Genomic DNA, 15,444 nt, shown 5'->3' on the forward strand with positions numbered 1-15,444 from the left:
ATGAGGGGGATATTGCCAGTATTGTGCAGAGTCCATGTGTCAAATTTATGACTGCCTGAAGAGATGGTACAGTTAGCAATTTGGTAAAATTTCCGCTCCACACAGAAAGAGTTAATTTTAATTTAGGTGCATGATACCAGGCTTCTTGTGTTTCACTGGTGTCCAACCTCCAGGTGAAAGTCAGGTTGCCTTTTGGTCTGTCAAAATTCTAGCATGACCAAAACCTTAGGGAAATAACATTTGAATTGCAAATCACTGCCATTTCTTTGGGGTTAAGAATCACAATCAATGTTATTGATTTCTAAAGTCCTTTGTCTATGAATAGAGATGAGAGTAATGTACTAACTGAGAGAGTACTAACTGTCAACGATAAATCACAAAGCACGAATATTCCATGTCTGTTAAGTATAATTTCCTGAAGGTGGTATGTAAACTTTTATAGAAATTAGCACAGTGTTATAAATTTAGCACATACAAGGGAAAGCAGATGGTACTGCTGCGACTGGACATGTCATTGGAGTATTCTGGTGCATGCCAAATCTTTAATCGATTACTATTTGCATATACTACCACATTACTCAGTTTTCAGTAGGCTAGAACAACATGTGCTATGCACAAACAACAACTCTTTTTGCTGAGCTTTAAACAGAATAACATTGAGATCCCATTTGCTGGTTTTGCAGCACTCACTGTGATCATTTTCCAAAGCCTCCAAATGGCTCATGTTACATGTTCTGGGTGGTAAGAACAAAGGCACAGACTGCTACATGGGCCCCTGCACTCAGTGATCTTCAGCTTTCCCTACCAGTCATGAGTCATGCTGTATGTAAGGAACAGTAGATCAAATTAGAAGCATTACATGTCAAAGTGCTTTGTGGTAGTGTAAGTTCTTTGAGCAATTAGCAGCTCTCTTAATATCCATAATGGAATGTTTTATTTAAAAACAAAACAACACAAAACCTATTTCCTGGTTATTCTTAAAGAGTAGAATAACACCTTTCAGTTCAGAGGTGATTTTGGCAAGGTGGAGCTCTACCTTTACAATTTGTCTTTACTTTGTAGGAAGATAATTATTTAGCTCCAAAGAGCAGAAAGGAGCCAGAGCAGCAGATAGGGCTTGAGGAAGGAACTGAATTTTGCAAGCAGAAGGTGTAGGTACTCCTGACTGGTACTCGTGAGGCTCTTGGATGTTCAGTGAAGTAGAAACCTGTGTTACTGGGTCTCCCTTTGTTTAGGGGAGCTCCCTGCACTGCTTCATTCTCTGGCTTATTGGCATATTTTCTGAGTAGAATCCTTCCCCTGGTGTTGTCCCTTCTCAAAAGGGGAACTTCCAGGACAGGAGGTCATAAGCCCTCACAGTGAGTCCTGACCTCTTCCATATGCTTAACAACAGGCTTCTCCAGAGCTCTGACACTGCAGACACTATTTAGAATTACTCCAGGACACATAAAAGATGAAACATACAACATGCACATTTCAGGAAGGCTCCAGGGATAGCAACCCTTTATTATTCTTGTGCTCTCTCCTTTAGATAAGTTAACTGGACATTTCTTCTCTCTTTTTTCTTGATGTTCTTGAACAAAACTTGAGTTCACATGAGCATCTGAGATCTTCTCCCAAGAATATCTCTTCTACTGCTGTAGCCATCCTTCCACATTTAGTCTGTCTGTACCTCTCAGTACTGAGTTTCTTATATGCTGGTAAATCTATTGTTTCAGGTTATTCCCTGAATCAGTTTTGCCAAGTAATAAAAGGCCATCACTAGGAGATGTGTTGCTTAGCTACTGGCCTGGGCAGATGGTCCTCCTGGAGAAATGCCAGCACCCCACCAAAGAGCCTGTTTTTGGGCAGAGAGGATTGGGCAAGTTTAATGACCCATGCCCATGTGTTCTGTATCCCTGCTTCTCAGAACTACTGAGGGGGAGAAGCTACCATAAAAGATAGCATTTCTAGAAGTTATTAAAAATGGACTTTGTGGTTTGATAAATGCTCTGAAGAGTGCTCCTAATATTAAAATGGAATAAAAACATTCTCACTAGGTGAGCTTCCCACTAACAAATCCCTTCAGGGAATACATTAGATGACTAGATTCAGTAGATGCCCACATTGATAGGTATGTATATATATCTTCATGGGTGGGTGCATACAGACTCTGTGAGTGTGTGTGCTTGTGTGACACTCTGTGTGTGTGTAATACAGTAATAGAAAAACTATCAAACCCATTTAAAATGAAATATTATTTAATTTCCACTGTATGCATACTTCCAATGGCCTTGTAGGATTTATGGATTTATTACTTATCAGATGAGAAAAAAAACACTCCGACAATTCCATGTTAAGATTGCACTATCAAGTTGCTGTAGCACTGAGTGCCATTGATTTTTACCTCATGATGAATGTTTATTTTGCTGAGAATAAATAATATTAGAGTTTTATAGAGCAACCCTCAAAGAAGCAAATAAAAATGAAAAGAGAGAAATCTATTTGTCTAGTAAATTTATCATACATTCAAACAGTCAAGATGTTTCTAAGATGCAACAATTTAATTTTGGAAACAAGTCTGAAGTGCAGATAGCTGGAAAATATTTTGTTTAACCCAATCATGCTTTGGAGCTATGCAAAAATGGGTGGAGGAATCCAGATTGAGATCCCGACTAATAAACAATATGCAAAGTCAGATAGTATAATTTGTGTAATAGGAGATAAGAAAAGAAAACCAACCCCAAAACATTATTTATTGGAAGCCTGGCATTAAGAACTGATAACTGGAAAAGGAAGGTTTGTCTCCTCAGAAATGAAAAAAGAAAAAAATAAACCACACAAAACTTATAAAATTTGCATGTGAACAATATAAGATTATTCAAATATTCTTGACTATTTTTAACTACAGAATATAAATTATTAATGTAATTTGCAATATTTAATTCATTTTGTGCAGTATTTGCATAAATTAAATGCATGAATGTCTGAGAAAGCTCTAGTAAACTCTGTCTGCATTTGCTGGGGTTTGTTCTGGGTGTTTGTTGTAGCAAATGGCTTGAAGGAGAGAATCCACCAACAGAGATGCAAAAAGCCTTTTCCTCTTCCTTCCCTTTCTCCTTCCCCTCCCTCTTACCCTTACCCTTCCCAGCACTGAGCAGGAGGCCTCAGCAAGGTGTACAGATATCACAGGTCCCAGCGCTTCCTCCCCAGCCCCACTGGCAGGGAGCACAGTGCCTGCTGAATCTGGCCTGAGGCAGAGTGGGGGAGCTGAGAGAATAAAAACCTGAGCCTTAGAAAATCCCCAGCGATACACTGTTTTAGAGGCTAACCTGCATGAATCAAATCATGAATACTATTTGTGGGCCCTATATGCACATATACACTTTTTTGTTTTTTTAAATTTTGATTGACTGAGTAGTAAGGTACTCTGAGATGCTACAGTCATGGCACAGGAATGGTCTCAAAAAATCATCTAGGATGGTGGTGACCAGTGACAGGACGCAAGAGAATGGCCTGAAGTTGTGTCAAGGGAGGTTTAGGATGGAAATCCGAAAAAGGTTCTTCACCCAGAGGGTGGTTGGGCACTGGAACAGGCTCCCCAGGGAAGTGATCACAGCACCAAGCCTGACAGAGTTCAAGAAGCATTTGGATGATACTCTCAGGCACATGATGTGACTCTTGGGAATGGTCCTGTACAGGGCTAGGAGTTGGACTCAATGACCCTGATGGGTCCCTTCCAACTCAGCAGATTCTGTGATTCTGTGATTACAGTTAAGGCAGAGGCAGAGACCAGAGAAATTTCCTAGAGATGCAAGAAAAATCATCTTCCACAAAATATTTGAATCTGCTCTGAGAAAAGGACCACAGAACCTGATGGGAAAAATCCTGGGGAGATGGGTGCTCAGATGTTCCTGTCTGTAACTGGGGTCTTTGAGCTTAGGAGCCCCAAGTGTTGCATTGGCAATTCTCCCAAGCCTGTTGCACACCTGGGGATGCCATATGCCCTTGTACTGTGACAGGATTTGCTGGGTGGTGTTGGCCCTACAGCAGGTTTCAGGGTAGGAGAGCACTGAAGTCTGAGGCTGGGGCTTGAACACCACAAAAAGGAGGCAGATGAGAGTCTGCCTGTCTCTTCTGGGGCAGATGTTTTATAGAAAGCAGGAGAAAATAGGGTAAGTGAATTTTGGGTAAGTTTCCGTTGGTGTTTTATGTTTTAGATGTTCTAAAATTTTATCAAATGTAGTCTTGCTTTACATAGTTTAGCTTTAATGTGCCCATTAACATCTATTTTATGTTCCAGCTGACATAGTCATGTGTTTAAACACTAACTTTGCAGTTTGCTCAGCCTTGCATGCAGACAAAATGAGCAGAAGTCAATTGCCCTGTATCCAACAGATTTCTGGTCAGAGCAGATTATCCTTCAAATCTAGGTCATTAACATGTATTTGTCTGATATAAAACACTAATGTGCCATTCCCACTGATAAACTGGCCAACCTCTGCTTTCATTGGAGAGACAGGAGCAGTCAAGTCTCCAGACTTCACTGTCTTGAGAAGATTTAATATCCAGTCAAATTATACCTAAAAGACATTCATTGTGTCTGGGTATTTTTAGGCATAACTTTCATTTAAAGCAAAGGGAAACCAAGATACTTTGTCAGGAATTGATCTGCTGCCTTTTAGTAGGAATGACATCATAGCATCTATGATGCTTTGTAAAACAGCAGTTCATCTGGTTCTCCCTCCCCCAAAATGAAAACATTAATTATATTATCTATAAAACCTGAAATTGAAGAAGAAATTTTTATTAACTGTGTAAAATTGAGAAAGGAAAGACTTGCTTTACTTAAGAAATTATTATTACAAAAGAAATTATTATTTTTTTTTGACAACTCAGTCACCCTTAGTGACTATATAATCTTTATTATTAAAGTAATCCTTGAAAAATTTAGATTCCACTTGTAGTTTTTTTCAAGCCAGGAAAATATTTTTGCTCACAACATGTTTAAATTATGTTAGTCTTTCAGTTGGATAATGTTCAATTCCTACTTGAAAAGGGCGAAGCCACATTAACTACCATTTCATTATTGTATTAACAACAGTTCACTTGCTGTTCTTACAGACTGAGTAAGTAAATCACTCATGCTTCAGAGATTCTTCTACTGTTTATTGGAGACAGGAGATATTACTAAACACAGTTTTCAAAAACAAACCTAAATTTGTCCATTGGAAACCCTTACCAAAGACAATGATGACCAATTTCTCTGCCATTAATTAAAATGCCTGTGCTATTTATAATACAAGGTCTGTTTTACTTAGATTTTATAAGGCATGAGGATTCAAATGAGAGCAAAAGCAAACCTCAGTGAGCAGGAAAATCACTGTTAGGAGTGGTAGAAATGTGGTGAACGCCACCGTCACATGCAGAATGGTGGGTCCTGATGAAGTGGCATGATGCAGTAGGATTGGTCAGAAACTGCCTATTTTTTTGATTAAACATCTTGGTGAATATTTAGGGAAAACAATATTTAGACCAATATTTAGATTCTTGGAAGTGTTTGATATCTACTTTGGGCAGGATAGAGCTGAGAAGGCAAAAATTTTACATCACCTTCTGTTCCTTTGAAGTTAAGGAGGAGTGGGAATGGCATATGGCATAGGTGAGCTGAGATGCAGAACTCTTCCAGGTGTAAGAAATCAGAAAAGTTTGTTAGTGGTCTTGTTATTGCCAAATACCACCAGAGCTTGTTCCGTCTTTCGTTTTACCCCCAAATAAGAAATTGGAACACACAAGTTTACTATGTAAGATTCATCTCTTTCTGTATCAGCAGGATTTAGCCTCAAGGCAGAACTATGTGTAAGAAAAACATGACACTCAAAATACTAAAACCTATGGAAATTCAGAACATTTCAACATTGGCACCAGCTCCCAGCATATTATCAAGATGTGGAAGACGTGAATTCCCACAGAATATGCTGTATTTGGTGAGAAGGAATGGCTTCTGTTCCAGATCCTTTCTCCAGCAGTGGTCAGGCAAGGATATTGTATTTAAAAGCTCCAAGACAAACCTAGAACTTCTCTGTCTTCTGAAAATAAGCAACCAAGGGTGTACTTTCATATGAACCAGGTTGCAATTTCAATAACTGCACATGGACCTTTGGATCTGTGTCATTTCGCTATTTTCATCATCTGAAATGGTCTCACACAAAGATTTGCACACATAAATGAAAGATAACTTCTTTTGAAAAAAAAAAATCTCCTGATCTCCTTCATGGTGTTACTGTGTTTTATCCTATTTCCCACATTAAAAAAAAAAAAAAAAGAAAAGAAACCAACAGCAACCCCCCCTAAACTCATAACCTACTAATTTTCCTTCCATTTCTTAATTTTCTCTATGATTCTATGATCTTGTGATATCATCCCCCAAACACAGCTTTTCTAAGATAAAGAGATCTCATCTATTTTCTTCCTCCTCATACCAAAAGGCTTTTATCATCCTTGCTGCTCTTGTTTGTATTTTTTCTAATTCTGCTATGTTTTCACTAGGTTTGAGTGACCAGAAATGCCTTTTGTGTTCAAAAACTGATCACACTGTGAGTGGATAAAATGGCAGAAAGACATTTTCTGTTCTGTTTGCCCTTTGCCTGACTGCTGCTTAGCAGAGGACTAATGTTGTCAGAATCATCTATGTGGTAATTCCCCAAACTGCCACCCAGGAAAAAAAAAAAAACAAAACACAACAATTTTGAGCCCATTACTATCTGTGTGTAATTAGGGTTATCTTCTGCAATGTGCTTTACCTTGCACTTATCAACTCTGTATTTCATTTTCTGCCATTTTGTTTCTCAGTCACTCAGCTTTTAGAATCCTTCTGGCTTGGTTTTGTCTGCTTTAAATATCCTGTTTCACTTGTGTACCTCCCTTGGGAACCTTTCTCCCAGCTCATTTAGAAATCAGTTCCTTCTTATTGGTTCTCGCACAGATTCTTGGAGGTTCCCTCCAGCGAATCCTTCAGTTATGAAATCGATCTTTTAGTACCGAACTCCATTACTGCCTTTTAAACCGTTAATCTATGAAAGGACCTTCCCTCTCATCTCCTGACAGTTAACTCTTGTTAAAAGGCTCCTGTGAGGACCCAAAGGGGACTTGAAAGTCCAAATATGCTTCTCAGCTGAACTACCTCTGTCCGCATACTCAGTGACTCCTGAGAACTGAAACCATGTAAGCACAACAGTCTGCAAAACCACACCATGAATTATGTAAAGTACTGAGAGATGGGAGATGTCTCAAAGTTATAAAGATGATTTAGGAATGAAATCTCCGAATATATTTTAGTGTCTGTTTCCTATTGATTCCATTTTACATTCAAGTCTGAATTGATTGTGAGTTTCTAACTTTGTGCTTATGAATGCCAAAAGGAAAATTTCTCTGATGTTCTCTATCCTATACCTAAAATTAATCATCCTTGTCCTCGAAATTTAATTAAACCAGATAGTCTTTTAAATAGTTTTTCCACCGTATGTTGGAAAAAGAGTAGCAAAATTAAAAGAATAAATCACATCAGAGAGTAAATTAAATACACTGTTTGAAGCCAGTCTCTCTCTCATTTTCCTCATTGCTAAAACTGAGTCAATGCTGACAATAGGCATTTAAAAGTGGTGAGGACAAAGCACTTCTGAATGCATTGTACAGAAAGTTGTGCATGGAAGGCATTGAATGAACTAGATTTTCTCAAGTGTTTTCCCCATTCCTGATTGCTTTGGTGTGAAGCTGGTAGTATGAAATACATTCTAGACCTGATGGAGTAGAAATAAAAGTTTCACAAAGATGAAAGACGAAGAAAGAAAACCATGTCAGAAGCATTATCCCCCCATTTACATGTTTCCATGTAAAGCTACGTCACGAGAATCTAATGGCATTACTTTGTAAAACACAGAAAATTATTAAATTCATAATGGGAAATTAAAAATTGAGGATAATATGTAAATCTTGTTTGATAAAAATTGTTTAAAGCCTGTTCATTATGACACCGTAAGATGATACACATAAACCTATGTTGTTGAAAAAGCATCTGTAGAAAGAATTTGCCCAAATCTCAGGAAATATACTTAGTTTTCAAAGGCTAATTCTTCTACAATACTCAAGGTGTGGACATCTGAAAGAAAACTATCTGAAAGAACACTTTCATCTTGCTATTTTTTTCTTTTCTGTTTCTCATCCTAACTTTTGACCCCTTTCCCTATGCCTTAATCAAGGACAAATGGAACTATGACTACATATTATGTAACACTAACTTCACATCCCTTTAGAACGATAAAGTTAATGACTTCAATGGCAGTGGATTCTGCCACTCCAGTTGATGTCCAGTGGCTTCCAGCTGCTCTTTGATTTTGGTTTTAAAATCTGTAAATACATAAATAGTCTGGGATTTTCGTAAGGTAGATCCTGTCCAGGTTAAAATTAATAAGTTTTAGGTGTAGTCTGCTTAAAATAATGATAGAGATGTTTGAAAAGTTATTGGGACTATTTTGCCATTGACTAAGCTAGTGAACAGCACAGGCTGAAGACTGTCATTAGATGAGTCTTCATGGTAGATATGTCAGATGATATGAACTGAAAATGACCTTGAGAATGAAAAGTCACTCTGCAACACCACCAGACAGTACCCTTGGTAGGTTGCCCAGTAGTTCACCAACCCTCTAGGTTAAAGGAAGACATATCCACTACTTAAGGAAAGGCACTTGAAGTGAGTTTTTCATCTCACGGTTTGATTGAAAAACATGATTAAAAAAGCGGTTCTCTTTGTCAAAGTATATAAATTTGGTTTTCTTTCTCTGTGACTATTCCCCCAAATCCTTTATATGTAACAAGATGTTAGAAGATTATCTGAAATTTCAAATGGTAGTTTTGTCATAAGATTATTGTGTTTTACAGACAGCTTTTTTTAACCACATCCCTACTGCTAAAGTAAATCACATGAGGGGTTTTATTGTTTCTGAGACCAGGTATCACCACATGACTCATAGCATCAGTCCACGGTGGAGTAGGTTCATCTGAGAGAAAGCTTGTTGGCTTGGTCCATGGCAGAGTAACCTAGCCCACAAACAGAGTGAATAATGAAGTTCCAGCACTTGGGTTGACCCCCAGGTCCCCTCAGCAGTTCTGATGAGGTCAGGTCTTGACTGTGAGACCTGGCAGTGCTCAGGGTGCAAGCATGTGCCAGACTACAAAGCCCCTTCAGCTCCTGAGGGATTTACTGTTGAAAATCCCATGGTGGTTATGGAGCTGCAGCATCTCCATGGCTGGAGGGGCTGTAAGGACCCTGACTTTCCTTGCTTCTGGTGGCACTTGACGATCACAACAGCTACAGCTTAGGTGTCTGCAGTGCTGTGTTTGTATAAGAGAGTATTATCAAACAGAGATAAGAGAGTAATATCAAACACAGAAACAAGTGGCAAGGTAAAAACACAATGCCATTCTCGTAATTACTTATTTAGTCTTTGAAAAAGATTTTTCTGATAAAGGTTAAAAAAACCCCTACATAAACACATATTTTTTTTGCACCCAGCAAACAGCTCCATGTTGGGAAAACAGGTAACAAACCAATCCAGAGATTTATCAGGGAGAAGGAGATTAAAATATGCTCAAGCAGAGAAGGAGACCAAGCATGTACTCCTCATACCCCAGGTGAATGCTGTACCTCTTGTATCCAGGGTAAACTGCATCTACTGCAGTCCTAAATGAAAAACTAGCGTGAGGACTGGGCATGCTTGTCTCTGGGTTTTTTGAGAAAGAAGTGGCACAGACAACTGTCTGGTGGGAAAAGCAGGACTTTAAATCCCATTGGGAAATCAGTGGCTCCTTACAGTTAAAGGTTGGGTGCTGAATACCTGGAAGAATGTGATTTAAATATCCCTGTCCCTAATCTCAGATGTCTTCCCACTCAAGTTGGCACAGTCTAAGCTCAAAAGGAGGGCTGTGACATTGAAGATTAATTGCTCAACCCCATGTGACAAAGCTGTGACCCAGCAGGGCACAGTGGAAGTCAGGACTCTCCAAGCCTGCATTGAGCTCAGAACATTTTTTTTCTTTCTTCCCACAGATCTCTCAGGAGTAACAGAAATTAAATTTTTAAAAAATGAATGAAGTACATATGGCAACACAGCTGCTGAAAATCTGTTACCCTTTTTAATCACCTCTCATGTCCTGGGCATGCATTTTATCCTTCAAACTCAGTAAAAGGGAAAGCTCTGAGAGGAAGGCATCTCCCTGTACTATTGGGGGATTTGTAGTGTTACTAAGTCATGCAAGAGAAGAATTGCCTATAAGGCTATGCAGAACTTAGGTCTCAATAGGTTCATCTTCAAAATACTTTATGTACTTACAATCACTAGGACAAGCAGAGTTTTCACAGAGGTACTTCAAAATGCAAATAAATAAAATTAAAAGAGGAGAGGACCATTCTTTTTTTAATGATCGTGAGCTTTGGAAATAAAAAGTTTATAAACCCTGGATAAATGCTCAAAGAGCCTTGCACTGAAGTGGCGGGAGCTCCAAAGCACTGTTTACTGCCTATCCTCCTTCCATAAGCATCCAACGCCATAAGCAGTCAGAGTGACTATTTCTCATTTGGTAGCCTTGGATCACAGTATTGGTTATTCATGTTTGCATGTCAGGTCCAAGGTAAGGAGAGCAAGTTGGATGATATATTTAATTCCAATGATGCAGCTGGGGAGACAGAAAAATGCAATTATTGAAAAAGGTGCTTCTGTGAAGGAGCAGTGATTTACATCCTGAATAGGTGCAAATTAGCCTCCCTTCCTAACCCCAAGTTCAGCCAATATACTCCTTATTCAACACCTTGCTGCCGTGATGCTTTTTTTGTTGCAGTCTTTGATTGTCTTTTAAGTTCAGAAGGCTGTGGTTTATTAAGAGATATGAGGGACTATTCCCTGTGAGGGAGGGGGCTCCTTGTGAGCCCAAGAAGTGGTCCTTTTCAGTCAACAGCAAAGTGTCTGTTGGTCAAAGAGAGGGCCTTTAACTAGGGCAAGCTGCTGAACCTACAGTTCATCTCTGGAATGAAAAAGAATAGAGCTGCTTTGTCTGTTCATTTTGAATCCTTCATGGAGGGCTGCCAGCAACTGTTAACTTGTGTTTTATTGTGCTATCAGACAGGAGAAACGTCAGTGAGAATTTACTAGCACAGCCACAAGCCTCATCACACAGTTATCATAGCAATAAAGTTCAATGGTAGTTACTCACCTGTCCAAAAACAAATATCACCCACTCAGACATGAGAGAGAATGGATTTCTGCAAGATGCTGCTACATTAGCTCACACTATTGCACCCAACTCCCAGTTACCACTAAATCCGAGTGCCCAGTGCACTTTGAAGTATCAGTTGTCAGAGCACTCCTCCTCCTTGTTTTGTAGACTGGAGATGAAGCTGCAGTGTTATGGTTAGGCTGAGCAATGGAAGCACATTGCCATGAGCTTGGGTCCCTGGATCACTGGGTCATTCTATTCAAACTGCAACAGACTCCCTGATGCCAACATGACCATGTTTCCTCCCCACAGAAAGCCCAAGGAGAGCAATGAGAAACCTGTGGAGACAGATCTCTTCCCTGTGAGGCTGGGATACAGCTTGCTGTTCAGGGCACTTGATTTAGTCATAGCTAGGAAAATTAAAGCTCTGATTCACAAACACTAGAAGTCACCTAATTTCCACATATTTTTACGCAAATTTTAACTGCTTGTCTTTGAAACCTGGACTTTGTATCATAGCTTAACCAGCTAATTTGCTGAGGTGCTTTGGAGGGTACACCTCAAATACTCAAGTACATAGCATGCTTCAATAGAAAGGTGATTGTGTGTCTTATTTGTCTTCTTTATCTCCCAGGAAGATGAAGTTGCTCGTGACAGTCGATTCAATTTCAGTGGCTATGGCATGGGTCACTGCCTCCAAGTCAAGGATGGCACAGCAGTCAAGGCTACTCCACCCAACCCACCTCCAGCACCACCAAAGGATTCAGATTCAATCAAAAAGAAGTTTGTTGACCGTGCAAAAAGGATTGATACAATATCCCGTGCTGCATTCCCACTCGCCTTCCTCATTTTCAACATCTTTTACTGGATTACATACAAAATTATACGGCACGAGGACATTCACAAGAAATAAGCAACTCTGGTTTGCCAGGACTTCTCAGCCAAAGTGATCCACATGTAAATAAACAGTGAAATGTCTTTCTGTCATTTGGACTAAGGATTTCTTTCCCACTCCCCCAGAACACTGGAGAAAAAAATAGCAAAGAGGAAAAGAAGTATAGAAGGAAAAGTGATTGCACGACAAAATATGCTGTGACACCAGTCAATGAGGTTCCCCCTATGTGCTTTCAGTGTGTTCTTCCAGATTCAGCATTGACCAGACATCTGTAATTGGGACCAAATTTTACCCAGCTTTATCATGAAGATATTATATTTCAGAACAAAAGAGAATCAGAAAACAAACAATTCTCCTAAAACATCTACCAAGAGACTGTGGTGGCTACAGTACAGTGAGTTATAAGAGGACCAAACTTTTTCAGGATAATGTTGCCTTTCTATTTGAAACAAGTCTACTGAGCTACATTCCATGACCATGTCTGTAGGTAGTGGTTTCACCAAGGAGTCCTTTTGTGGGTTGTAAATTATTTATACTGAGAGGGGAGAGGAGAAAAAAAACAAACAAACAAACAAAAAAAAAGATTTATACTTTACTATCCTTGTGGGTGTGCATTTTAATATTATCTTGCTTTACTAGAATTGTAATTTCCAAGTTGAACTTGTGTGTCGTGTGATTTATTTGATAGTTGACACTCCAAAACCAGTGAAACTGCCTGGTTTATTTTTGTTGGGAGACAGTGCACTTACTTTATTTTATTTCTGCTGATTTTACATGCAACTTGAGGTGCCAAACTGTATTTTACCTATTGTGCTACCCTGTACCACACTACTTAGTAAGAACTTGTTTCCTCAAAGGTGTAGCTCAGTTTAGCATTGAGTTTCTATTACCGTTCTCATTGTAGCTGCAGTCAATAGCTCTATAGGTAAACACAACTTGTTTACAGACCTCTAATTTATATCTTTACTCAAAGTGGCTATCATTTTAAATATCATTAATTAACCTAAGAATTTTAAAACTGTACTGTGATTTTCAGAACCTGTTACCTTTTGGTGCCGGATCTGCATTATTGAAATCCTTGCTACGTGTTTTAAAGTAGAAAATTAAAAAAAAAGGAAAAAAAAAAAAAGAAAAAAAAAAAAGATGGTATTTTTGCTTACACGGAAGAAGACAACCTGTAACATAAGATGAGTCAAACATTAAAATTTTACACTTGCTGTAAAAGGGTTTATTAAAAAGAGGTATTTGTTCAATTTCAATAAAGCTAAATGTGGTACTAACATTTCTTTACTCTTTTCTTCATTTGCTGCAGCAGCAGCAGCAGAGCTGTTCGTGCCACAGCCCAGGTATTCCACCGCTCTGTCAGCAGAAAGAGGGTGAAAAGCATCCTTCTGCTGACCTGGCTTAGCACGCCACATTTTGCTATCTATCCCGCAGCAAAGGGGCTATTGCAGCCCCCGGGAGTATGTCAAGGACTGAGTCAGAAATGTGGCTAAGATATGATGTGAGAATTTGTAGAACATTTGCATGTGCTGAGCCAAGCCTTTGGGAGGAGGCACACTGCTCCCCACTCAAGCATCCCTGCGTGGCAAGAAGCACACCTCAGCTTCACACATGCTGTGCCTGACTTGGAGGTACCCTAAACTTTCTCCTGACTTTCTTACAGCTTTATCACTTTGGTGAGCTGAAGGACATGCTGAGATGGCCTATGGCAAGTGCCTCTTATAGACATGGTAATGACCAATACTTTAAAAGCAAATTAAACTGCATTCAGTTTTCTGGTCTTCCTTTGTGTGGCCAAAACACACATCTGCAGAGCTGCCCAGTACAGACATTTTTTCCCACTCCCCTAGTGAGAAGTGGTACAGAGGCATACTGTACCTGCAGCACTTCTCACTCTGCTTTCACTCCTGGAAAAGCTTCTGCTGAGAGGTTGTGGATACAGGTTCCACAGCCTGTCTGAGCCTGTATTTGTGTGTCTGAGTGTCTGTGTCTGTGTCCCCATCTCTCTCCACCTGGCTGCCTGTAACTACCAGACTTCGTTCTAAGAGAGAAGAGGGAATCTAGAGATCTTGACAACCGACTCTCAGTTATGTAAATTAATGGTTCTCCTTAGCTCTGTGGACTCTTCTGTCACTTACACCTGTGATGGAACTGGTCATAGTCACTTCCACCTCTTTGAGACCGTGGATCCAGATGTGACTGATACCCCCAGAAAGGGGAAATCAAGACAACTGTCCTAACTATTCTGCTTGGCAAAACAAGTTTCTGATGCAAATTTAAGCATCATAGTATTTGAAATTTTTATAGTATCAGATTTGCTTTTATTTCTTTTTAAATTGGAACAGTATTTGATTAATGGATAGAACAGTAGAGGAAAACCCCAACATAATCCTAGTCCCATGAGCTTTAGCAAGGTGAGGATAGCCAACTGTAAACTGTGTTTGTGTGGGAAGTTAGGAGCCTTCACTGGTACATAAACATTCAGAACTCACTTTTACTAGTCCCTCATACCAGTTTTAAATGAAGGTGCAATGCCATGATTAGTGTTAATCCTCAGTGTCCAGAGGTCAGAATGTCAGAGCCTATTGCTCATAGCTCCCCCATATGACCACAGACCACTGCAATAGGAATGCAAAACTATTCTCAGCTGATGGATATCCGTATTTCCCTTTCTGTGGTGAAGCTCATGTGCCTCCAGCACCCCCACTACAAATTCAACTGCTCACTTTGCAGTGCTTGGCTATTAGCACTGACTAAATAGTTCACTAATATATTTTGCTTATCAGATTTGAGGTTTGCTCACAGCATCCATGGGAAGATTGCTCTGCTGTTGACCTGTATGTAAACTTTGGTCCATTCATGAGAATAATCGGTGCACAAATTCCAAATAGGTCTCTGTCTCTTTCTCTTTTGAAGAGAGAAATTATGACTTTATGCCAATTAGTCAATTAGTTGTGAATCTTGAAATTATCTAACTAAATTTTATATACAAAAGATGCATGCCAATGGACAAGGCCCACTGAGCACAAAAATTAGGAATGGCCAAATGACACAAAAGAGTTCTCAGCATGCTGGTTAGTGGCCTGTGAACTGACTCACACAGAGGTGGTTTGATACCGGATGGCTATCCAAGAACGTTCTCTCAAAGAACTTGGCTGGCACAAGAAACTGGCCAAAAAACTGCCTGCAGATAAAATGTCAAATAACAAGGAATAGCAGGACTTACAGAAGGAGGCCTTCCTAAGCAAATTCTCAGTATGATTAGCAGAGAAACCAGACTCAAAAAATGGCCACCTTGC

General features: G+C 39.5%; 1 protein-coding gene across 8 annotated transcripts in view; it reads left to right on the top strand.

Moving 5' to 3' along the window:
* GLRA2 (glycine receptor alpha 2) overlaps positions 1-13,424 on the top strand; it is a 130,148-nt gene extending 116,724 nt beyond the window's left edge. For all 8 annotated transcript variants that reach the window (XM_064646658.1, XM_064646655.1, XM_064646661.1 and 5 more), the window contains one exon: positions 11,882-13,424. In XM_064646658.1, coding sequence (XP_064502728.1) covers positions 11,882-12,160 — 279 coding nt within the window. In that variant the 3' untranslated portion in view covers positions 12,161-13,424. The remainder of the gene's footprint in view (positions 1-11,881) is intronic.
* Positions 13,425-15,444: the final 2,020 nt, after the last annotated feature.

The sequence above is a fragment of the Pseudopipra pipra genome, chromosome 2, assembly GCF_036250125.1.
Source record: "Pseudopipra pipra isolate bDixPip1 chromosome 2, bDixPip1.hap1, whole genome shotgun sequence".
NCBI classification, from domain to species: domain Eukaryota; kingdom Metazoa; phylum Chordata; class Aves; order Passeriformes; family Pipridae; genus Pseudopipra; species Pseudopipra pipra.